The following is a 24789-nucleotide window of genomic DNA, read 5'->3' on the forward strand; positions in this document are numbered from 1 at the left end:
CTGGGAATGCCAGCAGGGAGGGCAGGGACATGGGGACGGGCGGAGGGCACAGCCAAAGGCAGGAGATGCCACAGGGATGGAGGAGTCCGGGGCACGATCACTGCTGGGAGCGGCCAAGTGGCCGCAGATGGCCATGGCCGTGCCTGACACCGGAGCGGCTGTGTGTGCCGGGAGCAGGAGCGTTTCTATCAAACCGACCGGCACAGCGGGAGCACCCATCTGTGTTTTGGGGCGCAGGCGCCTGGCGAGCACGTGGGTCACCCCGAGGGGCAGAAGGGGAACCCCCCGATGGGGGTTTCACAGAGCCCGAGGCCAGGCAGGTGCTGGGGGAGCTGCAGCCCGATCCCAAAGCGTGAGAGCCCGGCAATGCTGACACTGATGGCAGCAGAACAGGAGCGACACGGCAGCAGACGGGCGCCGTGCCCCGAGGCCGGCAGTGCCCCCGCCGCCCGGGTACTCACGCGCCGTAGGTGGGGATGGGTGGTGGCGGCGGCGCAGCCCGGAAGGTGTTGTAGACAGCGCGTCCTCGTCCCCTTAAGTGTGCCCCTCGGTAGGCCACAGCTGTCCCTGTGGCAGGGTACGGGAACCCCGTTACTGCAGGAGAGAGGGACAAGCGTGGGCTTTCTGCAGCAGCTCCCGACAGCACAGGGCTGGGACCCCCGCAGCCTCCCGTGCCAGAGCCTGACTGTCCCCACAGCCTGGTGGGGACACGGGGACGCTGGGGCAGGGGGCCGGACCAGGGGGAGTTGTGCATGCAGGGGTGAGGAGGGGGCGAGGGGCCGGGGCCGCTCGCTGCTCAGAGCAATGGTGGTGCGGGACACGGCGCGGAGCCGACACTGGGGGAATCTGCAGGGGGGCTGTCCCCGACCTGACGTTACCTGCGTAGAACTCGGGGCCGTAGACTGCTCCCACCACCGGGTTCAGCTTCCAGCCTGCGGGCAGGGAGAGACGGTGAGGCCAGGGACACCCTCCCTGCTGCGACCCCCCCACCCTGAGGGGCCACAGCTCCCGTCCCCGGGCGGATGCAGGGCGTGGGGTACCCGGGGGGGCTGCACCCCAGCACTGGGCAGGGAGCGTCCGCCCTCGTGTCTGCCCGAGGACGCGGAGGGCGTTTGCTGCGTCAGCTCAGCCCAAGCTGGCAGCGAGGGAGCGCGGGCACCCCGGGGATGGCCCTGCCCGCCGCAGCTCCGGCTCTCCTGGCGCTGGTCCTTACCGTTGGTGTAGGGGTTGGCAGCCTTCTTGTTCGTCATGACCCGGGCCGTGGCGTTGTTCACCTGCGGAGAGAGGGGTCGGGAGCTCAGCGCCTGTGGGCAGCGGGGCTGGCGAGGCCGCGGTCCAGGGCCCGCTCGGCTCCCTCGGCGCGCGTCACTGCTGCTTCAGGTGCCGGAGCGAAGGACACCGGCCGCGGGGGGAGACGCGGGAGCAACCTCTGCCTGCAGCCGCCCTGCCGTGACGCAGTCCTGCCCGCACCCCGGCTGGCCCAGGCCTCCCAGCTCCTGCCCTGGCTCCAGCGGCGAGTGTTGGCCGGGCTGGTGGCCGATGCCCCGACCGCTGCGGTGCCACGCTCAGGACAAGCCCCAACGTACTGCCACCAGCCTCGGCCACCTCCCGTCCCCACCCCATGCCTGGCCCTGCCGGCAGGAAGGACACGGTTGTGGCAGGAGCCCGGGTCACTCTTGCAAGCTCCCGCGAGCTCCTGCCCGGCTTTGTTGGACCGTGTTCTCCGACAGACAGAGCCTGTCCATGGGGCATCGCTGTGCCCTGCCAGGCTGCCCTTCCCTCTACTCAGCACTGCTGGGGATGTTTGCATCCCGCGCCCTCCGCCATGCACTGCCCCGCTTCCCACAGCTCGCCGGCAATCAGCAAGGTGCTCCCAACGAACGGGCAGAGCCTGATCCCTCCGCCTGGCTTGAAGAAACAGCAGCCTCGGGGGCCAGGCAGCGCGGCAGCTGCCTGCCCAGCGGGCATGGGAGCCCTGCGCAGCACCCTTCCCTCCTGGGCGCAGGGGAGGCGGGGACACACATGGAGCAGAGCGCCCCTCTCCTCCCCGCAGAGCCCAGGGCGGCTGCGTGGTGGGCACGGGGGCTGCGGGCAGCTGGGGTCTGCCAGAGCCCTCTGTAACTGGGCAAAACGCAGGCAGAGCCTGGGCCGGTGCCCCGGGTGTCCCCGCACGTGGGAGGTTCCTTTGAGCCGGACGCTCCTCATGCCAAGTGATGTCCTTCCCGGCAAGCGGCACACATGCTCCCGTGCCGCATTCACGGACACATGCACGCGCCGGGACAGCCTCCCCTGGGACATGCGGGATCAGGGCGGGACCCGGGGCTGCCCCAAAGCATCCCCTGCCCCGGCTCTCCCCTGCCCGCCGTCCCCGGGCAGCTCTGCCCTGCCTGCAGCCCCCGGGCAGGGCGGAGAGGACACACGCACACGCAGGCATGGCACTAGCACACTTATCTGAGCACCTCAATCTTCCGGCCCTCTACGATGGTGCCATTCAGCTTCTCCCGTGCCCGGTCGGCATCTGTGCTAGTTTCAAAAGTTACAAACCCAAAACCCTGTGAGCAGAGGAGAAAAGGAGAAAGAAAGAGACAGAGAGAGACAGAGAGAGGGTGTGGGGACAGAGAGAGAGAGGGGGTGAATCAGGAGAGCTGGCGCAGGAGAGGAGGCTGCCGCAGTGCAGAGATGGAGAGCCTGGGTCAGGGCCCCCGCTGGCTCCGGGGGTCCCGGCTGAGGCCCCAGCATCGCCCGTGAGCTGGGAGAAGAGTCTGGGAAAGGGGCACAGAAAGCAGGGAAGATACAACAGAGACATCCACACACAGAGGGACACGAGCTGCCTGTGCCGGGGGGGGGCAGAGTGAGTCCTCCCCTCCCTCCAGCGCTTGGGGCACAGGGACCCGCACGGCCCCCCCCCCGCCAGTGTAGGGCAGCGGGACGGGGCTGCCCCGAGATGGGGTACCCCGTGCCTGGGTCCCGCGGGGCAGGAGAGGAGGGAGAGCAGGCAGAGGAGCCCCCAGGCATCCCAGCTCCCCCTGGCCCCCTCCCCGGGGCTCGCCGTAACGGTGCCGGCCGCCAGCAGCACCCACCTTGGAGCCCCGCTCATTGAAAATGATCTCCACATCCAGGATCTTCCCGAATTGCTGCAAGCGGAGAGAGCAGAGGCGTGAGCGCCCGCAGACCCCCTGCCCCTCTCCCAGGGCTGCCGGCACAGTGCTCTGCGCCCGGGGGGACCCTCGGTGCCATGCAGGGGAGAGCCCCTGTCCCTCCCATGGCACCCCCTCTTCCAGGACTTGAGGAGTATCACCCAAAATCTCATTAGCCTGCACGGTTCTGAATCCTAATGAGGGCTGGGAAGGGGAGAAGGGGAGGGGGACAAGGGCTCTGTGTCACTCCCCCCCGCCATGCATGGGCCTTGGTCTCCCAGCCCGGCTGTTAGCCAGGGTGCAAATCCCGCAAACCACTGCTCCCGGCCAGCAGTGGCACGGAGGTGCCCGGGCACGCCGCGGGCTGGGCAGGACGGACCCTTGGGATGGGACACTGCTGGGGCCCCTGCAATGCCACTAGCAGCACTTGAGCAGAGAGCAGTGGACACGGGTGGCTGGAAGGCGCCGGACTCACCCCGAACATTTGCCGCAGGTCGGGGTCCCGGAATCGGAAGGGGATGTTGGAGACGTGTAACCTCTTGGGCTGCTGCTTGTCTGTGTTGTCTGAGGAGTGTAGCTGCTGGCTCTCTGTCTGTGCCGCCTCGTCTGTCTGCTGCGGGAAGCACCGCCGGCCATCAGCCCCCGGCTCGACTGCTCCGCATCCCCCGGTGGGGGTCCGGGCTCGGGATCTGTCCCCCTCCCCTGTGCTTGGCCCTGCCTGCCCCTAAGGACACCCTGCAGTCCTCAAGTTCCGGGCAGCACTCCGTGGGTCTCCTCACAGCCCTGCGAGTCAGGGGGATGCCGGAGGGGAACTCTGCCTGCGGGGAGTCAGGGAACGCCCAGCCTGGGGTACCAGCCTGAGCCCTCACCTCGGCCGGTGCTGCCAGCGGGGTCAGGGCATCACCCGCCTCATGGGTGACAGGGACCTGGTGGGCTGAGCGCTGGGGGGGGGCACAGGGAGCACACCCTGGGGAGGGGGAGGCCTGGGAGAGGGCAGGGGGTGCAGAGAGGCGGCCAGCATCGCGTGGCCTCGCACTGGCCTCTCTCCCCGCCGTTAGCCCAGTGGCACGGTGCCCAGGGGCCGTGACCGTGGCACAGGGGTGTGCTCGGGGCGGGGGGTGGCAGACCCCGCACACGGGCTGGGAAGTGCTCGGCTCAGCACTTTCCCCGGCGCTGCATTACAACCCCGTAATTGAAGCTATCTGGTGGGAAGGCAGCCAAGCAGGTAGATTACAAGTGATTAGAAATGACGGGGGGGGCCGCAAGGGACAGAGGCGGCGGCTGCGGCACCCAGCCCGGCGCCCCGAGGGACAGTGGCCAGGCAAGCACTGCTGCCCCGGCACCCCTGGCGTTGCCCTCGGACCCCTGCCCACCCCCCCGGACACTGCTCCCTTACCGGTACCGTCTGCGTCCCTGCTATGGACTGTGTGCTGGCGTCAGTGCCCGGCTGCTCGGCGTGGCTCTGTGCTGGTGTGTAGAGGGTCATGGCGTGCTCCGGTACTGTGCTTTGCCCCGAGTAGTCCTGCGTGGGGTGGGGGTGCGGCGGCGCGTACTCTGCGGGGATCCCGTTCTGGGGGGGCGGGGGGTACTGGGCCGGGGGGTAGGGCTGAGCCATCGCGTCTGGCGGAGCCGTGGCGTCCTGGTTACCCTGCCGAGACAGCGGCACCGTCCCCCTTACCCACCGATGTCCCCGGGGAGCCTGGGCTGCGACCTGCCCCGGGGAGGGGTCCTGGTCCCCGCCGCCGGCCCCCGGTCCCCCAGCCCCACTGCACCCCAGCCTGTGGTGTCTCCCCCCAACCCCTGGGCTGGGTCTGTGCCGCGGCAGCTCCTGGGTCACGCTGCCCGCAGTGCAGCCCCCCATCTTCTCCCGCTCCCCCTCCTCCTGCCTGCCCGGGGCACTGGGGCTCAGGCAGCGGGAGGATGGAGCCCACTGGGGTTTAACTGGGGGAGCCGGCAAACCACCCTCTCCTCGAGGATGGAAACCAGGGCAGCCCTGGGTTTGGAGCCCAACACGGGGCAAAGCAAAGCAGCATCGCTCTGGGGGGGCTGCACAGCATCAGCGCCCACCGGCTACAAACCCAGCATCCCGGTGATGGTGGTGGCAGCAAAGGGGATTGGGGCTGGGGAGAGGAGGGATGCTGATGGCCCCTTGGAAAACACCAGACAGGGATCAATTAACTGCTAAATATTTGATTAGCCCCTTTGCTCTAATGCAGCCGGCCTGGCCGCCCCGGTCAAATGGGGTGAGCTGCACCCGCACCACGGGCCGAGGGCTGCCTTTTGCCTGCCAGGGGGGTGGCGTGGGGCTGCCAGCCAGCACCTCTCCTGCACACCCACCCACCGCCCACCCTCACAGCCCCACACGCACCTGTGGGCTCTCCCCCCTTGCACACGCGTGTGCTGCACCCGCCGCCGCACACAGACGCCGACTGCGGCGCACGGCCCCCGCCAGCCCCCGAGAGGCTGTGAACGCCTTGCGCCGGCACACGGGGCAGCGCGGGCAGCCCCTCGGATGCTTTACAACCTGCCGCGGCAGCCTCTCGCCCATGAAATACATCTGTGGCTCAGCCCGTGGAGACAAGCTCCTTAATTGTGTGTGTGGCCGATTTATGGTGCGGAGGGATGGCGGGGGGCAGGCGGGGGATGCCGCGCTGCCTGCCGCCATCCCCCAGCTGGCAGGGCCGTCGCGCCTGCGAGGGAGGCAGGGGAGCCCGCGCCGGGGGCACGGTGGGGACCACATGCAAAGCCAGCGTGAATAATCCCGCTACAGATCTGCAAGTCATCGGCAGGCTCGCCAGCGCCTTCCCGCGCTGACTCAGCTGCTCAGGGACGCACCAGATGCACCTGCCAGCGCGGGCTGGGGCTGCCGAGATGCTGCAGGACGGCGGAGCCCCATCCCCGGCGCTGCCCCCCGGCCGGACAGCCGGACCACGCTCCTGCCTGCACCGCAAGCACCAACACACCTCGCGGGCTGGAGCGTTTCCATCCTGCGCTCAGCCGGGCCCCAGCACCCGAGCCTGCTCTGGGGAGCAGGCAGATGCCGAAAAGTCACAGCGGGCACACTCCCAGCGCCCGACACTCCTGCCTGCACTCCTGATGCCCAGCACCCAACCCTCCCTGCCTTGTGTGCATGAACCCAGCAGCAGGCGCAGCCTGCAGCACTCCCGCACGCTCCACGCTGGACGCTCGTCCTTGCTGTCACCACAGCCAGGATCAGCCACCGTCCCAGCGGGGCCGGGCACTCCTACCCAGGCAGGAGGAGCCAAGCAGGCAGGAGGACGCGGATGGGTGCCGGGGCAGGGACCGTCCCCACCTGCCCAGGTCTTGGGCCCCACTGGTTCCTCACCAGCCCGTCCCGACAGCCACCTTCATTTCTGTTATTAATTAGGGTTGTCGCAGTGCTTGTCAGCCCAAGTATTATTTCATTCAGGGACCATTAGGTTCCCCTGTTTTGCCGCTCGCCATCGCTGGGGCTGCTGGTGCTGCAGAGGCACAGATCTATGGCTCCCAGCACCTCCCTCCCGCCAGCGCTGCCGTCCACGTCCATCCCCGGGCAGGGACGGGGCTGCTCAGCTCGGTGGCAGGGGGCTGCCAGGGGCGAGGGTCCCGCGGGGAGGGGGATGTCGACGGGTTTGGCTGCCTGATGCTCCCTGACATCACGGGGAAGCAGCTGCTGCTCAGCTCCGCACCCCGTGCTGCCTGCGTCCTCCGCTGCCAGCTGCCTGGGGCTGCCTGCAGCGTGGGAAAAGCCCCGGCCCCCCTGCTCCCCCCGGCGGGTTACTGGGGCCCCAGCCCCACAGCAGGCCCTCAGCCTGCACCAGGAGCAGCCCCTTCCCTGGGTCCCTCCCTGCGCCCAGTGCCCGGGGGGTCCTGGGGACCCACCTGCACCCCAGGGGAGGCAGCTGGGGAGGCACCGACGTGGTGTGGTGCCGCCCCGTGGGTGCCAGGGACAGGGTGCTTTGACAGGCATCCCCCACTCGTGCCCTGCACGTTCCTCCTGGGGGCCTGGGGGATGCTCCTGCGCTTTGCGGGGCAGTTTTCCGCATTTGCGTTAAAAGAAATTCTGATTATTAATGGCCCATGGCCCTCATTTAGTCAATGAGACGGGAGATTAGTGCAGTGCCCAAGAACGAGTAGGGAGCAAAGCCGGCAGTACTTAACACAGCACGGGGGGGCACAAGCAGCACCCCACCACCCGCGCTGCCCGGGCATGGCACCGGCAGGGCTGTGGCACGACCCTGTGCCGAAGCACCACGGACCCCGGGACGGCAGCGGAGGGGCTGGGATGGGGAGTCGAGGCCCTCGCTGTCAAGGGGAGAAGCAGCTCGGGGCAGTGTGGCACACGCTGCTGTGTCCCGCAGGCTGGCGGGCGTCCCGCTGCCTCCCTGCGCCTTGGCAGAGCCCCGCGTTCAGGAGACAGGGCTGGGGGAGCCCCCGCGGCCAGGGGAGCCCCCCGAGAGTGGCCCCATCCAGCTGGCTGCAGGCCACTGCTCCCTGAGCCCAGCCCTGGAGGGCAGGGTCAGTGGGACCCCGAGGTCCCCTACGTGGTGTCCCCTACGTGGCGTCCCCTGCGTGGCGTCCCCTGCCCTGCCCGCGGCTCAGCCCCGCGCCACAGCCCTGCGCAGCGGCTGCCGCAGCAGGCAGGGGGTGGATATCATCTTTAGCTGATTAAATGTCCCTCATTAACGAGTTTCTTTAATTAATGAAGTTTTTTTGTTTGCTCCACTTGCTTTCTCCCCACCGCACTCTGCCTCCTCAGCACAATCCAGGCCATTTCCTTTCAAGTCATTTAGCGCGTGGGGCCGGTTCCTGCCGACGCCGCACTTTGGTGATTGTGCCTGTCAGCTCGGGGCTGACGACGCCATTTTTAACATTTGCTCCTTTTTAAGAAAATAACGCACCAGGAGCCCCCGAATGCAGAGGACGTGTCTGAGCAATTAGCGGAGCGCAGAGCGCCTGCGCTAACGAGAGGGCACCCGCTGGCCCCAGGCACCCTGCAATGTCCCGCCAACGCCTCCGCCCGCGACGCGCGTCCTGCCAGCACGGCACGAAGGTGCAGCGTGTGAGCACACGAGCAACCGCCACCCGCTGCCACCCACCTCCGGCCATGGATGGGCAACATGGTGGCCCCGCGGTGGCCCCGCAAGGCCAGCCAGCGAGCCGTGCCCACGCTCAGCCAGAGCCTCTCCTGGCACACGCCGTCACGATTTACAACCAGCCGGCTGCCTGTCCTGGGGCTGCTCCCCTCGCCCGCAGCCGCGGCACCCACAAACGTGCCCAGAGTTTTCTCCAAAAGCCTCATGGCCATCCTGCCACCTCAGCCCGTTCCTGCTCTTGTCTTCGGTCCAGGGAAATCCCCACCCGGCCAGCTCTGCTGGTGGACGGCCCCTTCCCATGCGCTGTGCTCGGGCCAGTGCTGCTGGTGCAGGGGCAGCATGGCACCGCCTGGTCATGGCACATGTGCAGCCTGGCTGGCCAGCAGCGTGCCGAGCCCCTGAGCAGCTGGGGAGGGGGCACAGTCCCATCACCACACACCTCCCCACCGCCAGCGAGAAGGGAGCCCTGAGAGCTCCGGGAAGAAAAGGCAGAGCGGATCCGCAGGCAGCCAGCCCAGCTCCGGCCCCCGATGCCTGCGGCTGTCTCGCTCACTCCACCGGGAACCAGCCACCCGCCGAGGGGTGCAGCGAGGGACTGGGGTCCCCACCACAGCATCCACGGAGGCCACCAAGATGTGCCTCCAACTGCAAAGCCTCAGCGGGCAGCACATCCTGCAGGCAGCGCGGGCAGGCAGCAAGCACGTTACCCTGACCCAGAGTGGCTCCTGCTTGCTCACTCGCTGTCAGGGCATCCCCTCTCCGCACGGCGAGACAGCCCGAGGTCAGACCGAGCGCGGAGAAGGGTGTTGAGCAATTCCCGGAGGGCGCCCGAGGCTGCGGCTCAGCCTGCGCCAGGGCAGCTGCTCGCTGCTGCAACAGGTCTGCAGCGCGCTGCTGCGGCGGGACGCACCGTGCCTGCCCGCAGGACACGCAGCTGGGGATGCAGAGGGGCAGCGCGCAGGGAAGCCGATGGCAGCGTCCGCCCTCGCGCCCGCTACCTCGGAACAGGGCGGTGCAGGGCTCAGACAAACGCCCCGGCGGTGGCGAGAGGGTCCTCGCACGGCCCCACGTGCCCCCCAGGCACCCAGGGGCCACACGCGGCCGCGCCGTCACCGCAGGCTGCCGCGAGGCCGTGCCCGGAGCAGCTCGTCTGCGTGACAGCCACAACGTCCCCCCTTCGATCCAGCCGCTCGCTCATGCTAATGACTGTCAACATGAAACAGAGGCCGTGAAGGGGAAGAAAATTACTCCCTGAAAAGGAATTGACTGATCCCCGTCATTTCTCAAGGAATCACTGACCTGTGAATATTTCATTACCCAAAATGCTGTGCCATCCATACAAAGCAGCGCGCCCGGCCCCGAGCAGGCACCAGCCACAGAGCCCTGGGCTGCGGCGGGGGAGCGGGGTCGGGGTGCTCACCACGGGGACGTCCCCAGCCCCGAGAGGGACAAGCCCTGCCCGCCCCGGGGGCTGGCGGGAGACAGCGGGGGGTCGCTTCTCCTCTCCAGCCCAGAGTGGGGGCCACCGTGCCCCTACAGAGAGCTGGGGGGGGGGGGGGGACGGACACACAACGGGGGAATCACCCCCCTGGGAAGGAGCTGTGAAAGGAGGTGAGGAGCTGCGGAGGCCGGAGGTAGCAGCCGCCGCGCTTAATGTCTTCATTAGCGGGGAGGCAGGGGAGGGGTGAGAGCTGCTAATGGCATCTGCCAGGGATGCTGGAGCGGGAAGCTCTGCAAGGAGCAGCAGGGCTGGAGAGAACAGGCAGGACCCGAGGGGCAGCAGCGACAGCGTGCGAGGAGGAGGAGGAGTGGGGGAAGGCAGGGCAGCCTGCTGGCATGGGAAAAAGACCATTTTTCCAGGCTGCCACACACTGTCCCGGCACCTTCCGCCCCCCTCCTTTGCGCCAGGACCCTGCAGGACAGGAGCTGCCCCTCGCCCAGGGCAGCGGGGCTGGCTCCTGCCCCATGACTCGCTGCCGGCAGCGCCCGGCCGCCTGCGGCTGCCAGGGGCCAGGGCACGGCCAGGGCCGGACGCTGCTTCCCCTCCACCTGTGGGAGCCCAGGGAGGAAGGACGTGGTGGCCAGTGGCCATGCAATACCCGAGGGGGGAGAAAGGAGAGGCCAGCCCAGGCGCAGACCTGCCCGCGTGTCCCCGTCACCTCCTGGGTGGGGCAGGGGGGAAGCAGGGTCCGGCCCCGGCTCCTGGCTCCACCAGCCGGAAACTTCGGAGCTGAGGCCGCATGAAATATTCATGAAGTAAATGGTGCAATTTCATCTGCATTCAGCCAACTTCATGTATATTTCAGAGTATTATGAAATGATAATGTTGTGTAACCGAGGCGAGACGGGGGTGCTTGGGGGGGCTCCCGGCCGCCCCCCATGTGCGTGTGGCTCACATCGCCCAGGCTCGCATGTACCTGTGTCGCTGCGCCGGGGAGGGACCGGGCTGTGTCACTGCCGGAGACATGCCAGGATCAGGCCTGCAACGAGCGGGAGGACGGCAGCTCTGGAACGCGCAGCACTCTCCTCCCTCCGGAGCAGAGTCCAACATTGCCGGCGGTGCCGGGGCTCACCCGCAGCAGCTCCCGGCATTGCCGGCGGTGCCGGGGCTCACCCGCAGCATTTCCCAGCAGATGCACCTGTGGGGCAGCAGCCAGAGCAGCCCCCTGGCACAGCTGTTCTTACAGGCACGACGGAGCAACGCAGACCAGGCGTACGCAGCGTTGTCTGGGATTGCCAGCAGAACCTTGGTCCCCCATGGCCACCAAAGGGTTGGGGACAGGAGGGCACACAGGCACGAGCTTGGCTGCAGAGCCTGGGGACCGGGTGGAGAGGACACAAGTCCTTGCAGCATCTGCTTGAGCTACCTGCTCCTCCTGAGCCCGAGCAGACACCGGAGCATCCGACGCGGGGACCCGTCACGCCGCAGGGACTGCGCACCAGAGTGACCGAGCCATGCTGGAGGGTGACCCGTCTCTGCTGCCAGCGGTCCCGGGGGGCTGCTGCCTTCTCCGCGGCGCTGGCAGGGGCTGGGGGCTCTGGAGAGCAGCTGGTAGGGGCTGCTGCTCTAGGGAGGGCTGCAGGGTGCCTGGTCCCTGCTGCACTGAGCGGCCTGGAGGGGCTCTGGAGAGGACATCTTCGGGGATCCCAGCCCGCACTGCTGAGCTATGGAGCTACTGGCAGCCGAGTCCGGCCCGGCTGGATCCAGACAACTCAAGACACAGCGAGCAGCAGGATGAACAGCCGGATCCACCGGCCTCGCGTCTCCCCGTTAGCACCACGCCAGCTCCAGCCGCCATCCCCGCACCCTGCCCCACAGCTCGCAGGTCCCCGAGGAGCCCACATGGCACTGCCCGGACCCTGGCCCCGCTCCTGCAAAGCCCTTTGCACTCAGGAGCCCACGCATGGCCACCTGTCCCTGTCACGCCGCCGCCACGCTGGGGCTCTGACCCAGCCGCACGTGGCGCTCGCTCACGCGCAGCCTCACAAGCGCGCGCATGCTCGCACCGGCCAGTGTGGGTGCTCGGGGAACCGCGGACCCGCGTGTGCGCCCGGACAAGCTCTCTCATGCAGCCCTCTCTAATAGGCAGTCAGGAGCATAATTTTTCCTCTAATTACATATTCAGCACTTCTGAGAAAATGAGATTTTGGTAATTCAATTGGACTGAGAAGCAGGGCTATAATAAAATGAAATTTGTAACAATCGCGCAGTTAAATTAGTTAAATGGAGAGGAAGGAGCTGTGGAAAATTGACCCCTCGATCTCCTAAAGACTAATCAGACATTTGAACCGAGTTGTGCTAACAAAGCCCCCAGGGTGTTGCGGCGGCAGAGCGAGGGGGAAACCAGAGACGCCGCGAGGGAAGAGTTGGAAAACAGCCGGGACCGCGTGGTGCCGCAGAGGGGACCCCCCCCGCCCCGCCCCGGATCTGGTCCCAGGGTGGGATAGGATGGGTTTGGTGGAGAGGGTGCCAGAGCGTGATGGCCAGTGCCATGCTCTCTGCGGCACCGGCCATCGCCAGGACCCGGCGGCCAAGGCCCAACGCCGTCCCGGCGTTGGGCCTTGACCGCCGGGTCCTGGCGATGGCCGGTGCCGCGGAAACTACTGCCCTTACCGGCTCCCGGACACACAACGCATCCTTGCCGGGCGCTGGGGCACGAGGGTGTACAGAGGATGGCGGGTGGTCCCTCTCTGCCAGTGGGGACCGCAGGGACGTGGGCACCCGTGCCCTGCAGCCCTGAGTGGGGACAGCCACCGCAAGGACACCAGGACAGGGACGGGCACGGCACGCTGGCCGGGAGACGGGCATCCCGCGAGCTGGTGGGGCTCTGCAGCAGGTACAAAGTAATTAGCCTCAATATTTATCTTGTTGTTCGTCTTTTTTTTTATTTTTTCTTGTGAAAGAAAAAGAGAAAAAGACGAGTTTCTCATTTGCAAGTTAATTAGTCTAATTAGCTCTAATTAAGAGCTCCCCACACAATGCAGATCACAAATAAGCTGCCACTGTCGCCTGCTCCTGCTCTTCTCTCCCCAGTTTTGATTTTCGACAAGAGCCGTTTGAAGGCTGTGGCCGGGAGATGCCGAAGGGGTGCAGACACGGCGGGGGGGGGGGGACAGGACATGGGATCCCCCCAGGCTGGGGGCTGCTCCCTTCTGCAGACAGCGCTTCTCTGGGCACGTTTGGGGACTGCTGCTCCCCCATCCCCAGAGCTCACCCCGGGCTCTCCTTGCCCTGCCCTGACGCAGGACCCGCGTGGCCTTCTCCTGCTTTCCGTCCCCCCGGCAGCTCCCGCCTGCACAAGGGGCTTTGCCCGCACGTCCCGACCGGCCCCGCTGACAGGGGACGAGTTGGCCACGCACACGATACCCGCGTGTCCTGCCGGCAGCCGGAGCGGGGATGCAGCCAGCACAGCCCGGCTCCCAGCCTGGACCCACAGGCTCAAGCTCCGGCTCTGCCAGCGCAGCGATGTCCCTGGCCGCGTCCCCGGCCAGCCTGGGCCAAAGGACAGGGACAGGAACATGCCAGTAAACACCGGCCTCACCGCCGGTGCCCGGCTCTGCCGCAGCTCGGCTGGAGGGGGCCGCGAGAGCCGGGGGAGCACAGGCTGAGGAGCCAGCGTGCCACCCGCCCTGCCCACCCCCGCCACGCCGCCAGGGAAGAGCTGCTGTGTGGCGCTGGCAGCGATCATGTCAGCTTATGTGTCATTTTCTACTTGGGTAACGCGAGTGGTGAGGGATCGCTGCTCGGAGACGGGGGGGAAAATCATGACAAAGTGCTGCAAGCCCAGCACTCCGGCGAGGGGGAGCGGGAGCAGCCAGACCTGCCTGGCCTCCCCGCCACAGGGCCACCGCCGGGCACGCCGGCTGCCACCACCCCTACATCCCGCAGCAATCTCCCCAGCTCTTTGATGGAGGGGGAACAGCCGAGATCCCCAAGGGTGGGAGCAGGACACGGCTCCGCAGGCTGACCTCGACAAGCCTTCCCTGGCAACACCGGCCTGTCCGCGTGCCGAAAGCCCGACAGCACCAGCACGGAGGCGGGGGCTGCCCGAGCGCCGCTCCCAGCACCATCCCCACAAACTCCCTCCTCCCGCTGGGTCTCCTTCCAGCGCGCGTCTCACTCACTCTAATGGGTTCTCGCTGCCAGGGATCACATCTCAGCCGCGCTGCTCATGCCGGGGCTGGAGCGAATCCTGCTGATGCTGTGCAAACCCCGGCTGCCAGGTCCGGGCAACGCAGCCGGGATGCGAAGGCTGCTGGGGAGGGGGCCCTGTCCCAGGGGGCACCGGAGCTGGCCACCACCAGATCCGTCTGGGTGCTCAGGAAGGTGCCAGAGGGCAAAGTGAGAACCCGGCGGGGAACACCGTCTGGCGACAGTGGGGCTTGTAGGGGATTTGGGAACCACACCTGACCCCCTGCAGGCAATGCCCGCAGCCCTGGGGGATGCCTGTCCTGCGGCAGCCACCACAAACCCTGTCACCTGCTGGGACGTGGCCTTTCATCCCTCCCGACTCTGTGCCCAAGCCAGCACCTCCCTCAACCCAGGGCCCACGAGCTCGGGTTGGGGAAGGGCTGCTCCCAGAGCTGCCAGCGGGTCTGCAGTGCCAGCACTGCCACCGCTGCCACGTCCCTTGCCCTGGGGAGGGAGGGAGGACGGCTTGTTCCGCCTGGCTGGATGACCGCCGAGGAAGGTGGCGCAGGTTAAAGCCCTGCTGGGTCTGCTACCTGCTATGGCCACGCTTGCCGGTGGGCAGCCTGCTCAATGGCAGTGGCATTTCACAAGCCAGCAGCCCCGGCGTGGCTGGGATTGCAGAGCCCCCTGGTCACACGCTGCCGGGCTCACACCGGCACGGCGGGGCTTGCCGGGTGGTGGCCATCCCAGTGTGCCAAGGCCCTGGCATGAGCAGGGATGTGCAGACCCTGCCCCGGCGCCCTGCCCAGCCCGCGGCTGCCCTGTGTGCCCGGCATCGCAGGGCTGCCCCCATGCTCGACCTGCACCCCCGGGGCCTGCCGCTGACCCGCAGCGCTTCCCGCTCAGCCCAGCCCCTGCCCGGCTGCCATGGCCCCAGCAGGAACGTCGAAGCCATGGTGTTCCATGGGCTTGGAGCCTCCTCTGCCCCACCGCCCCAACTTGGGCAGACCCAGCTCCTTCCTCAAACGCTTGGCTCCCTCCTTTGCCAAGGCACCCTTCCCAGCATTCCCTGATGCCGGTGCTTTCCCAAACCTCGCCAATCCCAGCTGCATCTAAGGGACTAATGCCCTTTCAGGAGAGGCCATCGTGCCCCTCGGTGTCCCCACTGCTCGGAAGCTCCACCACCGAATCCCGTCACAGTCCCTGGGAACGGGGCAGCATCACGCCTGCTGCCTGCAGAGGCGCCCTGCTGACGCCAGGGTTGGTGCCGGCAGGGTGACAAGGTCCCTGCGGCACCCAGGCGCAGGAGCCCCATCCGGGGCCGACAGCAGAACCCGGCGGCAGCGCTCGCCCCACGGGGACAGCAGCTGGGAGCCAGGTCACCGCCATGACTCCACAGATCCCCAGAGGAGCACCGCCAGATCCCCGGAGGAGCAGGAGCCTGGGGTGCTCGGCCCCGGTACCCAGCATCCCACCCGGCCATGGCCACAAACCCCAGCACCGGCCTGGCCCTGGGGCAGCGCAGGGAAATCTGGTTCCAAATGCACCTTCCTATTTCCCGCTGGGTGCTGAGCAAGGGCGGCCGCGGGCCGGGGGCAGCCGGGGGCGGTGGGAGCCGGCGTGGGCAGCCTGTGCCGGCTCCTAATTAGCCTTTCTTCTTTGTTAAACCATACCCCCTCCACCGACTGCCTGTAACGCTTTAAAGAATGATAGATACTAAATCTAATTTAATCTACTCATTCACCCATCACTATAGTACTAAAATAGGAATATACCTATAAAAAGAGCATCGCCAGGCAGTGTAGGCCTAAATTACAGCTATTGTGGGGAAACCAGCTTTGCAAAGCTAAAATTAATGTCAGTGTTTTCAATATATTAAAAAAAAAAAAAGGAAAACATGTTTTTTGCGGCTTTAAAGCCTGCCGGCCGCCGTGGGAGCAATGTGGCCGCTGCAGTGCGGGCGCTCGGCCGGAGCCGGGAGCCACCGCGCCGGGTCTCGCATCTGCGCGACACGCAAGCAGGGGGAGAAACCAGGTTTGAAACGAACCCGCTGCTGCAACACGCTACAATACTGCTCGGAATAGACTTGTTCCCTAAAAATATAATATGCTAAACTTGGCAGCAGCCCTTTTAGAAAGGAATTTTCCAAGCTGCCTTTTGCAGAGGCTGTTTCCCAGCGGGCCGGGTGCTGCTCAGCCGAGCCTCCGGCACCGCAGGCTGGGCAGCGCGGTGTGACCGTGGGCACCGGGGACGCCCCCGGCGAGCGACACCTCGGGGGCAGCTCTGCGGCGGGTTTCAGCCCCCTGCACATCAACCTGTGCTGGTATCCAGCCCTGCACGCATATCGCTGCCTGTGCCCAGGTCCGCGCCGCACTGGAACGCCGGTGCTGAGCCTCAAAACCCGGGTCTGTTCCCGGTCAGCACCGTGCCTCGTCCTGCAGCGATTAGCTGCTCGCTTGTAATTACAGCGCAGACACTTTTTAAGCAGTGTCCGATTGCTCTGTTGACGAAACGCAGCCACCAAAGTCTCCCTCTGTGCCCAGGTCCTCGCTGAGCAAGAGCTAAACGTTTCCACCAGGCCCCACCGAAGGATGCGGAGCTGCCGCCTGCCCCGCCAGCTCCGGCGCCGAGCGCCATTCCTGCACGCAGTGCGGCTGCACCACGCCGAGTGCCACGGACCATGGCTCCCAGGGCCAGGACCGGGGTGGCCCGGCAGCCACATGGGGTGAGCTGGGCTGAGCGAGCTGCAAGGTGCCCGCAGCCGCTTGGACGGGCCATTGGCACCGCCGGAGCCTGGTGGCAACTGGATCTTCCCTGGCGCTAATTGAAGTCTTGCAGACAACTTCATTTCTTGGTCATTCCTTCAAATACCGTCACTATTGAAGATGCTGGGGAGCTACGAGACGTGAGCGGCCTCCTTGGAACAACCACAGCAAACACCCACAAGCCTCCCGTGGGGAGAGCACACCCCTGAAGGGGATAAGGCCAGTTACTGCGCACAGACCCCATGGCCCCCCAGCTCTGCTTCCCCCTGGCCAGTCCAGCCCGGAACAGCCAGTCGTTGGGTCCCGGCGCAGGAGGAGATGGTGGCCAGCACAGGCCCCTGCAGCCCCGGGGCTCAGGCACCATCCCACGTACGTGCCCACCCCAGGTCTGACGCAGTGACATCTGTCTCCCTGCGTACACACACACTCCGGTCAGGGAACTGTAACCCAGGGGGTCTAAACCGAGCCCCACAGACCCCACGCCACAAATGCCTTCAGGGAGTCAGTTAGACCGCTCCAGGCGCCCCTGGCCATGCACAGGGGGGTTGAGCCGGCTTGGCCAGAGGCGAGCTCCAGGTGGGCACGTGCCCCCGGGCAGAGGCAGCAACGCTCCCTGCGTGCTCCTCTAGCGCAGGCAGGGCAAAGTAGTGCAGGTCCGAAATCTGGAGTGAATTTGGGGTAAAGCACTGCTGCAGAGTGAACACCACGTGCCAGGCAGGCCCATTGCTCGGCCGGGCAGGACAAGGAGCCGGTGGCACGGTGTGCCCTGGGCCCCTTCCCCATGCGACAGCTGCCAGTGACGACTCTCTGCCTGACGCCTCGTCGCGACACGCACCAGGAACACCCTGTCCCCAAGCGCCGGGTGCAGAGCCTCAGCAAGGGACAAGCCCTGGGAAGAGGTCGGAGATTTTGGCCTCCGTTGCGCCCATTAGCTGGGTGAAAATCCAACTCCATCTCTCTTAATAAAACCCTCCTTCCTGGCTTGCCAGTCCAGCCGCGGTGCCAAGGAGCAGGAGGCTGCTGGGAGAGCAGGGAGGATGCGACGCTAAACACGACGTCCAAATTAAAACAAACAGGGTGGCGGGGGAACCAGGAGCTGCGGGGTGCAGGGAGCCGCGCACTGGGGAAAGGCTTCTCCTTCCCAGGGACCCCAAACTCCCGCCATGCACATCCCGGCCAGGGGCCGGCAGCCCACGCCTGCCCGCAACGCTGCCAGCCCCGCTGCAGCCCCAGGAGCCGGCCAGCAGCGCAGCCCATCCGTGCTGGAGCGCGCCGCAGGGCGAGTGGCATGACCGAGCCCCCGGTGGCAGGTGGGGGACGAGGGGATCCCAGGGGACGAGGGGATCCTGGCCAGAGAGGGAAACCTCTCACGCTGCCGCCCGCTCCCAGCAGAGGTTCCAGGCCCCACTGCTGGTTCAAAGCATCCCTGCACTCCCTTCAGAGGGACAGAAAACCTCCCTGGGGACGGGTGGGGGCTCGGGGGCGGTTTCTGCTCGGTGTCAGATGTGCCTGGGCAGCCGAGCAGTGGCCGCGGGGACCTCGGCACAGCCTGGGGAAGCCAAGACCGAAACCCAGCCCAGCCCCAGCTCTCCCCAGCCTCTGCCTGCAGGAGGGTGCAATAAATCACGCACCCGTCTTAGCCGGCCTCTGCAGCAGCCCCCGCGTGAGCCCCGGCCCCATGCACATGCCACAGCCGCTGCTGCACTTGTATAACCAGCGGCAGCACCGGCTTTGCCAGCCCCATCCCCAGGGCACTGGAGAGCCACCCTGGGCCTTACTGTCCCCACCGCCAGCGTGGCCGTGCTCCGGCCGCAAGCCCCCTCGGACGCAGGCTACGGACGTCCCAAGGTGGGGAAATGCTTCCCAGCCCTTCCCTGCTGGGGCTGGAGGGTTTGCACCTGCGCCGCCCGTCCTCGGCTGCTGGGTGAGCCGCGCAGGCCACGCCGAGCGCGGTGAGGATGCTATGAATTTTTAAACTCCTGAAAGCACAAATGGAGCACTTCGCCTGGCTGGGAGACGGGATTTCCGATGCAGCAAGGAGGCTTTTGAAGAAAACGCTGCCTCTCCCGAGCTGTGCTTCCCCTGGGACGACGAGCCCGGAAACCCAGCGCACTGGGTCCAGCGCGGGACCTGAGGGCAGCCCCGCAGGGCAGCACACCCTGGCCAGAAGTTAAGGACCAAATTGATGGCCCAGGGACCCTCTGGCCAGGCTGCCCGGTCCTGGGGCTCGCCTGGACCTGCCGCCCCCCCGGGTCCCTCTGCAGCACCTTCCTACCGACAGCGACACAAACCCACACACACTAGACCCCGCGGCCCGGCTGTACACACACATACGTGCACACGCGTGTGCATGCACAAGCTCATCTCCTTCCCTTCTCCCCGGAGGCTGCTCAGGCCACGCAGAAGCCTCATTCCTTTTATCCGAGCATCCATCATCACCCCTCGCCTCTGCCGAATGGCAGCAGCGCCGAGGCAGGGAAAGCGCTGGACCCGCGCCGGCGGCTCTGGCTGCCGCACTGCCCGTGTCTCAGCCCGCGCTCCCAGCCGCCTCGCCAGGGAAACCGGAGAAACCCCAAAGGAACCGCGGCCGAGGGCCACGAGCCACCACCGCAACACAACTCGCCGGTGCCGCGGGGCTGGTGCCGGAGAGGCCGCGCAGCCAGCGAGGATGCGGTTAAGCTCCGACCCTCCGCCGAGAGGGAACCGACCAGAAACACGTGTGAACCGGAAAGCAAAAAAAAAATCCCCCGGAGAGGGTGACTTACCTGTTGGAGGTAGAGGAAGGCTGGAGGACAGGGGAGAGAGTGAGGAAGCATGCCTGAGTTGGAGACAAGGAGGCAGCCCGAGTTAGCCATGGAGCACAGCATGTGTCGACAGGTAGCCGTGAAGCTGCTCGCGGGTCCGTCCTCTTCCGCACACCGCGATCCTCGTCTTCCCGGCTGGCCCCTCGGGCTCTCCCCTCCTCGGCCGTCCCTCCCGACCCCTCGGCGCTAGGAGCGGGGATGCATCGGCGGCAGGCCGGCCGCCCGGCAGCAGCGCTCGCCTTCACTTCGGTGCCATTAGACACTGGCACCGAGCGCTCGGTCTGCAAAGGGTGTGTGTGAGCCAGAGCGGGAGCGGGGAGAGAGAAAGGAAGGGGAGGAGGAAGGGAGAGAGGGCGAGGGAGCGAAATAAAAGGGGTGGGAGTTGGAGGAGGAGGGGGAGTCCCCTGTGCATTCAGACATCAAACAGAGCTCTGTATAAAATGAAGAGAATCCGTAATGACATGAGAACAGCTGATCCCGCACTTAACCCCTCCGCCGCCGCTCGCAGATGCTTCCCCGCCGCCCGGGCAGCCCCTGGCAGCGGGCTGGGGCCGAACGGGCAGCGCCGGTCCCGCGGGAAGAGAAGGGTCTTACCGGGCGCTCGGGCGATGCCCGGGACGCGGGGACGAGCAGCCCCCGCCGTGGGGGGGGTGGGGGAGGGTGTGTGGCGGCGGCGGGAGTCCCCCCGCACGCACAGCGCGCACGTGCAGGGGCACCCCGCTCCCCTGGGGGGGACACGGGCGGGAGCGCAGGGAGTCATGCAGCACACCCAGCTCCGACCCCCCCCCCCCCAACACCGCCCCGGAGCGGCCCGGGCCGGCCCCCACCTCCCCCCGCCGGAGGAGCCGCGGCCCCGGCGCTGCCCGCGCCCCCCGGGCACAAAGGGACCCTGCGACCCCCCCCCCCCCCCGCCAGCCCCGCGGGAAGGGGGACTCCGGCACCCCGGGGTGACACGGAGGGGCCCTGCCCGCGGGCTCCGGCTTCCCCGCGCTGCCCGGAGCCACGGGGACCCCCTGCCCCAGCAGCGCCCGCCGGTCCCGGCAGAGCTGGAGGGGCTTCTCGGCATTTGGGACTGGGCCCTGAGGCATCAACAGCGCGCACACCTCTGTCACAGCTGCCATGGCAATAGCCTACGTGCCGGTGCCTGCGAGGGACAGCCGCCATGGGCACACACATGTGCTCGTTCGGGTCCCCAGTTCCACCACGCACCTCCTCCTGTCACGGCCCCACGGCAGCCCTGGCACCCTCGGGTACCACAGAGCTTGGCGCTGGCACGGGCGTCCCTGCCCCAGCACCCTGCACCGCTAGCATTGCATCGTGCCCGACTTCAAAGCCATGGCCAGCAACGAAGTGGCCGGGACGGCATTGTGCTTGGGTATGTGGGAAATGAAACCTGGGCTCAGCTCAGTTTCCATCTTGGCCAAATGTGATGCACAAAGGCAGGTCTGTGCCAGCAGCTGCTGATGCTCCGTCTCCACCGGAGCCTCCTGCACACGACCAGCCCTATTCGGAGGCTGGGATTTTCCACAGTATCCCCAGACATAGCGACACGCTGCAGTGTCCTGGTACACTCGCAGCGGTTCCCGTTTCTGCTGCAGATACTCAACAGCAGCGGCGTGTGGCACAGCCGGCCCAGAGCCACCAGCCAAACCTGGTGGAAACAAACAGCTCTAGGAAAAGCCATCCTGAAGAAGCAGTGGCCAGGGCCAAAGGGGTGCCAGCCCCCTCGCAGGGTCCTGCTGCTGGCGTGACCACGCTCTGAAGGGACCACAAGGTGCCAAATCAAGGAGGGGGCATGGGGCTGACGCAAGGGTTTCTCATCACCACATCTCACAATACCGAGAGCCGAAAGGAGCCTGGCAGCGACGTCTGCTACCAACAGCATCCTCCGGCCGCCGCTCCCTGCGAGGAGCGTGGGCTGCAGCCAGCTCCTGCGTCCCACCACAACCGCTCGCCCTCCAGCTCCCAAGAGACCACAACGGATCCCGATGCAGCGGCGCATCCTGCACACCTGCTCAGACCCCACGCTCCCCACTTGCCTCCAGCTCCCCTTCCCCAGGGACTCCGGGGCCCCGGTGCCGCACTCTCCCGCACGCTCCAGTGCCCAGGGCAGGACATGGGGCAGCTTTGCAAGAGCTGAAGGACACGCATGTCCTCCCACAGCCCCTCGGGCAGCTGTGGGGAGAGGGGCCCCACCAGGCACCCACATGCACCTGAGCACTACACAGCACCCTGGGTCGAGAGACATCCTGGGCAAGGTGACGGGCAACTCCAAAGGCCTCAGGCCGGTCTGGCTCCACGGCGGCTCCCGCACAGCTCTCAGGCAGGGGTGAGAGGGAAGCGCAGGGCCCGGCGCTCTGGGTGCGCGGTGCCCAACCGAACAAACCACGTGAGCCGGGAGCCGGCTCCAGGATGAGGTAATGCGCCTGTCCTCCCCTGCGCCACAGCCTGGCTCCGGGCAGGGTGACTCAAAGGTGCTCCTGGCCGGTGGCAGCGCCGCGAGCCCTGGCACTGCCCCCAGCCAGCAGCCCGCATCGCAGGAAGGTCCGGGCTGGCTCCGGCTGCGGGGCAAGGAGAGACGCACGCGGAGTGACGCGCTGGGCAGACACCCCGACCCCGGCCCTGCCTGTGCAGACCCTCTGCATCACCATCAGCAGCAGAACTGGCCATGTTTCCCAGGATACACACCTCGGCAGTCGGGGAACTGGGCACGTTTCCAGGAGCCGAGGAGAGTTTGAGTCTCCTCTCTCCCTCCTCCAGCCATCACCAACATCTGCCTGGCTGCAGAGATGCCCCCACGGCAGCAGAGACTCCCTGTGGGACACAGGCACGGCAGGGCTGTGCCAACCCACCGTCCAGCTCCAGAGTGGGGAACACGTCCCTGGCCACCACCGCCTGATTTCCCTCGCCCTGCTGCTCTCAGTCACCCTGGCAGTGACACCATGCTGTGCCGGGGCAGCCCCACAGCGCCCGGGCCCAAGGAGTCCCGGCCCACAGAGCCACATTCCCGGAGGAACCCCTCCGAAACTGAAGTCTCCTGGAATGAAAGTTTATTTATCTGTTTAATTAAGATGTGTTCACCAGGCGCACAGACCCCGTTCCATCTGTCTCACTTACAGCCGCGTCCCAGTAAAATTAAACCTAATAAATATCAGACGAGGGAAAGCAAAGGGCACATGTAAGATATATGATCAAAGGCAGAAGTTGCACAGGGCTGCAGTTCTAAGCACATCTTTCTCTCTGCCCTTCGGGGATGGGTTGGCGATGCGCTCCCATGCACAGGATGGGGCTGGCTTTCCTTCAAATCAGCACTATTTTCATTTTTTATTTATTTTAAATGAACCCTTGAGGGCTCCTTGGTTTTGTTTTCTGGAAGAGGTAGAACAAAACGGCACCGGGACAGGAGTGGCCTCGGCTGCTGGTCTGGAGCCCAGCGAGACAGCGGCACCGAGGGGCAGAGCCTGCTCCGGGAGGGCTGCTGGGCACGTACCCAACTGAACTGCGGAGGGAACACCCCGGGGAAAGGGTGACCCTTGGGGCTGCTCCCAGGCAGCTGGGATGCACCGGCTGCCTGTGCTCAGGAGCTGCCGGGAGGTGCCCGAGGTGGCCGGTGCGGCATTGCCAGCTCCCGGGGAGATGGCAGAACCGCCGGGCACTCAGCTCCCCTCCGAGGCACACGCACTGCGCCGTTTGGAAACTTCACCCAACCGAGGAGAGGTCTCCCAGGTCTGCCTGGACACCAGGGCCAGACCCTTGACGCATGGGGTGCAATGGGAAATCCCAGCCCCAGTCCTCACCGGGATGCCATCCCACACCCCCTCCTGGCAGAGAGGGATGACGTGGTGGCCCACGAACCTACCAGGGATGCACCGAGGGGACGCAATGTGCAGCCACAGGTGGGCTGCAAGGGTCCCGTGTTTAACGGGACCCCCGTGGCACCCCCCGGCCATGCTCCTGCAGTGCAAAGCCGGGACGTGAGCCTGGTGGCTGCTGCTCGGGAGAGCTGCCAGGAGCCAGGCCGGGGCGCAGCCGCTGGTGCAAGGACCGGCCGGGTCAGTGCTGCCGGCCCCCACGGGGTCAGCCTGCGAGGGCAGTGCCAGCGGCCCTGCAGCACCCAGGGAGCAGGGCACCCGCCTCGTCCTCCCCTCCCACCCGCTCCAGAGTGCCCCCAAGCCATGGCATTCATTAATTAAAAGCTCATTAGTAGGTAGTCATAGACATAAAGCGATTAGATGAAGGCGCTGACAGATCTGAGCTGCCGCGAAGCGAGGGGAAGGTCCCGTGTGCCCCGTTGGCTCGGTCGCAGTGCCCCAACGCTGGGCGCAGACCAGAACAGTGACAAGGGACCGACAGAGGTGACGGGTGACAGCACCACATGCCATTAGACTGTGTCCTGCTGCAGAGAGGTCCCTGCCCGGCACCCCAGCCACCTCCACGCCATCGCTGTGCTGCTGCTCCCTCTGCCCGAGCTCCCCCCAGGCTCTCCCAGACCCTCCGCCAGGGCGGCATGAGGATTTACCGGGACTGGACTGGGATGGGGACGCCTCCCCCAGCACTTGACAGGCAGCAAGAAGTGCAGGAGTTGGGGGCCGTGGGGGCTGTGCAGGCTCCCAGGCAGGGGTCCCCCGACCCTGGGACCTGCCGGCACAGAGCACCCAGCACCAGCACGAGAGCCAAAGCGCTTCCTCCTGCCGCCAGCATCGCCAGCCCCCGCCATGCCGCAGCTCGCGGCCCAGCCGGCCCACCTCACACTGTCCCAGCGCCACACGCTGCCCCGAATCCCTGCACGCCCCCCCACCCCTGGAGACAGCCGCGCAGCTGCCCGTACGTAGATCGCTGGTTTCTTGCTCCATCTCCAAACGACAGATGTGGTTTAAACCAACTGCAGGCGTATTGGAACCCAATACGGCCGTTACGGAGCAGCCCTGCCAGGGCACAGGGACCCCCGGGCAGCGTGGGTGGCGTGTTGGGAAGGATGCCCCGGCTCCCCGGGGATGCCTGGCCAAGCCTCCTCTGCACCCAGTTAAACTTCCTCCTCCTCTTCCTCCCTCTCCTTCCTCCTCCTCCGATGGCTCTTGGAGGTCGCTGGATGCCCTCCTCTGCTCTCAACTCCCAAAGAAGCCGGAGATTATACTGAAAACCTCCGCCCTGCGCCTTCCCGCACCCTCGTGGCTGCTGACCCAGATTCTGCCTCTGTCCCCGGCTGCTGCCTCCCTGCGGCCGCTGCGACCATGGGGTCACAGATCCCCGGCAGGGGCCTTGATGTCACCAGCACCCAGGTACGACCTCACCAGGTGAGGAGGGGACCGTGACCAACACACGGCACATAACTGGGACAGCACCTGCAGCAGCCAG

General features: G+C 66.5%; 1 protein-coding gene across 43 annotated transcripts in view; it reads right to left on the reverse strand.

The window, feature by feature from the left end:
• RBFOX3 (RNA binding fox-1 homolog 3) overlaps window positions 1–24789 on the reverse strand; it is a 182381-nt gene that overhangs the window by 3982 nt on the left and 153610 nt on the right. For 13 of the 43 annotated variants that reach the window (XM_074607309.1, XM_074607301.1, XM_074607311.1 and 10 more), the window contains 8 exons: window positions 19396–19715; window positions 4534–4785; window positions 3613–3750; window positions 3081–3134; window positions 2460–2552; window positions 1214–1274; window positions 879–932; window positions 462–594 (listed from right to left, as the gene is read on the reverse strand). In XM_074607309.1, coding sequence (XP_074463410.1) covers window positions 462–594; window positions 879–932; window positions 1214–1274; window positions 2460–2552; window positions 3081–3134; window positions 3613–3750; window positions 4534–4785; window positions 19396–19497 — 887 coding nt within the window. In that variant the 5' untranslated portion in view covers window positions 19498–19715. The remainder of the gene's footprint in view (window positions 1–461; window positions 595–878; window positions 933–1213; window positions 1275–2459; window positions 2553–3080; window positions 3135–3612; window positions 3751–4533; window positions 4786–19395; window positions 19716–24789) is intronic. The other 30 variants (XM_074607337.1, XM_074607329.1, XM_074607340.1 and 27 more) reach the window with 6 other exon arrangements.

This window comes from Larus michahellis, chromosome 14 (assembly GCF_964199755.1).
Source record: "Larus michahellis chromosome 14, bLarMic1.1, whole genome shotgun sequence".
NCBI classification, from domain to species: Eukaryota; Metazoa; Chordata; class Aves; order Charadriiformes; family Laridae; genus Larus; species Larus michahellis.